We start from the raw sequence: 3,653 nt of genomic DNA, 5'->3' as shown, positions 1-3,653 counted from the left end.
CTGGCTATCAGCTTTAGCGTTTTTTTGCTATCAGCTTCAGCGTTTTCAGCTATCAGCTTCAGCTTTTTCAGCTATCAATTTCAGCTTCTTCAACTATCAGCACTAACATCTTCAGCGGCCAAATTCAGCTTACAGCATTCACACTAACATTATTGCAGGTAATGCTATATATCTAGTTCATAATTATCTTCAAATATTACAGTTCTAAAGTTTTAAAAATGTAGATTTAGAGTGTTCAATAAATGTTTATCCTGTTCGCCCCGCGACCTAAGATGGTTTTTGGGTTTTGACCCCTTGTATGATTGAGTTTGACACCCCTGCTGAAGAAGTGTAGACTGTGTTCCTGCAGATGGGAGCCACTGTGACATAGTTGTTGGAAACATTTCACTTCTTGAGCTTGATTAAAATAATGTCAAATATTTTCTTGTGGTCTTCACTTAAATTGGCTTTTGCATTGCAAGAATAAAGCATTTCCTGCCCTTGTAAATTGTCTGGTATCTGAGGTGGAGCTCTGAAGCCGGGCTTTGGGTTTCCTGCGTTCAGCGGCATCGCTCGCCTCACCTGGCTGGTAGAACTGTTTGGAAAGCTCTCCGTATCTGCAGCCACCCTGGAGGAGGATTCTGCCAAAGGCTACAGCAAGATGACCGCGAAGCTGCTGACGTCTGACAACAGGTGACATGAGCTGACTGAACGGGTCTTGAAGTCATGTGGGTGGAGGGACTCTTCTGGATCCTGAATGAATGAAGAAATAAGGGAGGTGATGAGTTTGTGGCTAGTTTTATTGCTTATAGCAAAACTAAATGGATGGAGATATTGAAAGTGGGTTTGGTCACCTGTAAATTAACTTTTCAGAATAAAAGCTTTGAGGTTACTGGAAAAAAAATATATATTTTTGCACATCTATTGTTATGACTTGCTTTACAGCTGCTGCTGTTGCTCATGAGAGTGTGGGGAAAGTGGAAAAATGTATGATGAAAAAGACAGTTACACTAGTTGGTCCTGTGGATAGTCGGCTTCAGGCAGACCAGAGTTTGAGCTTGTTGAGTTCAGCAAAGTAGGTTTTTTACTGATTAAAGTAGAGAAGGAGCTTCATAGTTTTACTTTAGCCTTTAAGAAATTTAAATAAAAATTGAAATTGATGATTTGCATTCATGACCTTCTTTTTTGTAAATGATGAATATGAATTATGTCTATTTTTTGGCACAAACAAAAAAAAAGCATAAGCAAAGCATTTTTTTCTTCTTTTTTTCACATTGACAGAAGCTCAAATAACTTATTTTCAAAATAAAAGATCCTCTGTGCCAAACAGGATCACCTCAGTGCAGCTCTGGACAGCTAGTAATAAATGTTGTGCAGCAAAAGATAATGCATAAGATATATTTTTTTGTTCTTTTCCCCTCTTTGTCCTCAGCAGTCTTACTCTGCTGGGTTTTGTTATTTTAGTTTGGGGTTGGATCTTGGTAGTCTCAGTTTGTGGGCTTTGTTTATTTGTTTTCTTTAGTTAGTTTTGGCCTGAGGGAGCTGCTGACTCAGACGGTCGACATGTCTGGGTCAGCAGTCTCCATGATTTATTTTATGTTTGAAGGATCCACCATGGAGAGATAACGAGAACATGTGGATCTGGAGCTGCTGGTTGCAGACTCCTGATCTAGACAATCCTTTTGCCTTTCCTGCGATGTATAAAACTGGTGACTGGGCGAGCACAAGAGCACAAAGCGCCCGAATGTCTGGCTCCATTTCACAGCAGATCACAGAAGTTTGACAGGTCGCTGCATCACATCAGCCAATCAGGAATTCAGCTTTGGGCACGTGACATTTTCAGTAGATAAAATATTAATCCAACACGAGCGTTTTGTCCTGTTGCAGTGCGGCGGTTCGCTGGCTACAGCCAGACTCTCAGACTCCAGTGATAGTTTACTTATTTTCTTCGAGACAAAAATAGAAAAAAAAGTTCCCTACTTTTCCCTCTTCTCAGGTTAATGCGGAACAGCCTTGAAACTCAGTCACAGAGACACAGATACACAGCAGAAGCAGCTGTCATCTAGACACACCCCCGAGTGAGATCAAAGCCCCAGGAACCTCTCAGCCGCGGTGTCTAGCTTAGGACCACACGTTTGACAGGCAGCGAGCAGCAAATCTGCTGCCTAGTGAAAGAGTGGCGGACCACACAAGTCAAAAAACTATGACACCCAAAGCGTCAATTCTAGACGCGGAGGTCTTAATGTCAATATGTGATGACTGGAATGAGAATGTGTTGATTTGGGAAGATTATTCTTTATTACTGAAGTACCGAAAATGGCACCAATTAGGAACCGAAACCAAAGAACCGCTTTGGCACCAGAACAGAGTAAAACCCAATCGGTGCCAAACCTGCTGTTCTGGTCTGTAGTTTATTAGTTCCTTCACAGCTTCACAAAAGACAAATCCTTCATGAATTTGGGTTTATTTTAAGCCAAACACACTAATGTGTTTGTAAAAGTTTCTCTGTAAATTGTAATCTAGTGCTTTGTTGGTGTGAAGCCTCATTTTATTGTTCCATCTGCTCCTCCAGACCTCTGACGTGGGTTGAGGAACGCCAGACGGGCCTCCCACGGGCAAAGAACATCAACTTTGTGTTTGACTCCTGCACTCTGAGCGAGATCCCTGCTGCGCCTCGGGGGGCCGTGGGGCTCTTCATGCAGGACCTGATCCACTTCTCTGCCAAGATCTCAGACCAAGTGAGCCCCAGCCAGCTTCAGGGAGAGAAGGAGCGCGTCCTGCACTGCCTGGAGCTGGCTGACCGGATTCAGCAGCTGTGCCAAAGTTTATGATAGTCCCATAGTAATGAGAGATCGAGCGTTTGGTTTCCTGAAGCATATCTTTGTGACGGAGATTACCCATCATGCTGACGCGTCTCCGGCATCAACAAGCATCCAGCTCACTGCAAGACTCTGACACTCCACTTCTCATGTTACACAAACCATAAACATTCATGTTATTATTGTTGTTTTCAAATTGTCTTGTTTGCATAGAAGAACATTAAGAACAGCTGACAGCAGACGTGGAGTTTGTCTCCGTGCACGTTTTGATGTAGCTCCATTTGAAACCTGCTTTTGTCAGAAAGGATGTTGCGTATGAATGGACCACAGCAGTCTGATGACGACTTGTTAGAGCTTTCTGCTCAGTTCTGGCCTTAAGAGGACATCACATTCATCTGAGTGTCAGAAAATGTTTGTCAAGTTCAACAAGGGAATTCCTGAAACATTAGAAGGAAAGATGAATAAACATGAACATGTTTTGAATTGAATTTTTTTCTCTTTGTTCGAATATCCGTCAGAAAAGTGTTTTAGCTTCATTTGCAAGAACATTTTCAACAACTTTCCTCAGCAGTTTCACAATTCTGAAACCAGTTGGAGCAAAAGTATGGAGCGAAATTGGGTCCAATATTAATTGAAACCCAAATAAAACAAAACGAAAAAATATTGGTGTTTGGTCAAAAATAATTTAAAATGTCCAAAACGTTTTGCTATTCTTAAATAAACTTAATTATGTTCAGCTTGAAATGTTCCTTTTTTAATTTCAAAACTCAATTTTAAATCTTCCGAGCTTTTTTCAGTTTTAATGTTTTTTTCCTGTTTCATTTTTTTTCCACTTTTGAATCTGAAAATTTCAGT

The 3,653-nt window shown here is 41.2% G+C and overlaps 1 protein-coding gene across 1 annotated transcript in view; it reads left to right on the top strand.

Moving 5' to 3' along the window:
- The window catches only part of blvra (biliverdin reductase A), a gene marked incomplete in the record, with an annotated part of 14,916 nt that extends 11,630 nt beyond the window's left edge, over positions 1-3,286 (top strand). The window contains 2 exon segments of the mRNA XM_024280918.2: positions 504-672; positions 2,552-3,286. Coding sequence (XP_024136686.2) covers positions 504-672; positions 2,552-2,810 — 428 coding nt within the window.
- Positions 3,287-3,653: the final 367 nt, after the last annotated feature.

This window comes from Oryzias melastigma, linkage group LG17 (genome assembly GCF_002922805.2).
Source record: "Oryzias melastigma strain HK-1 linkage group LG17, ASM292280v2, whole genome shotgun sequence".
Lineage (NCBI taxonomy): Eukaryota > Metazoa > Chordata > Actinopteri > Beloniformes > Adrianichthyidae > Oryzias > Oryzias melastigma.
This window is presented reverse-complemented; position numbering and strand designations above follow the sequence as displayed.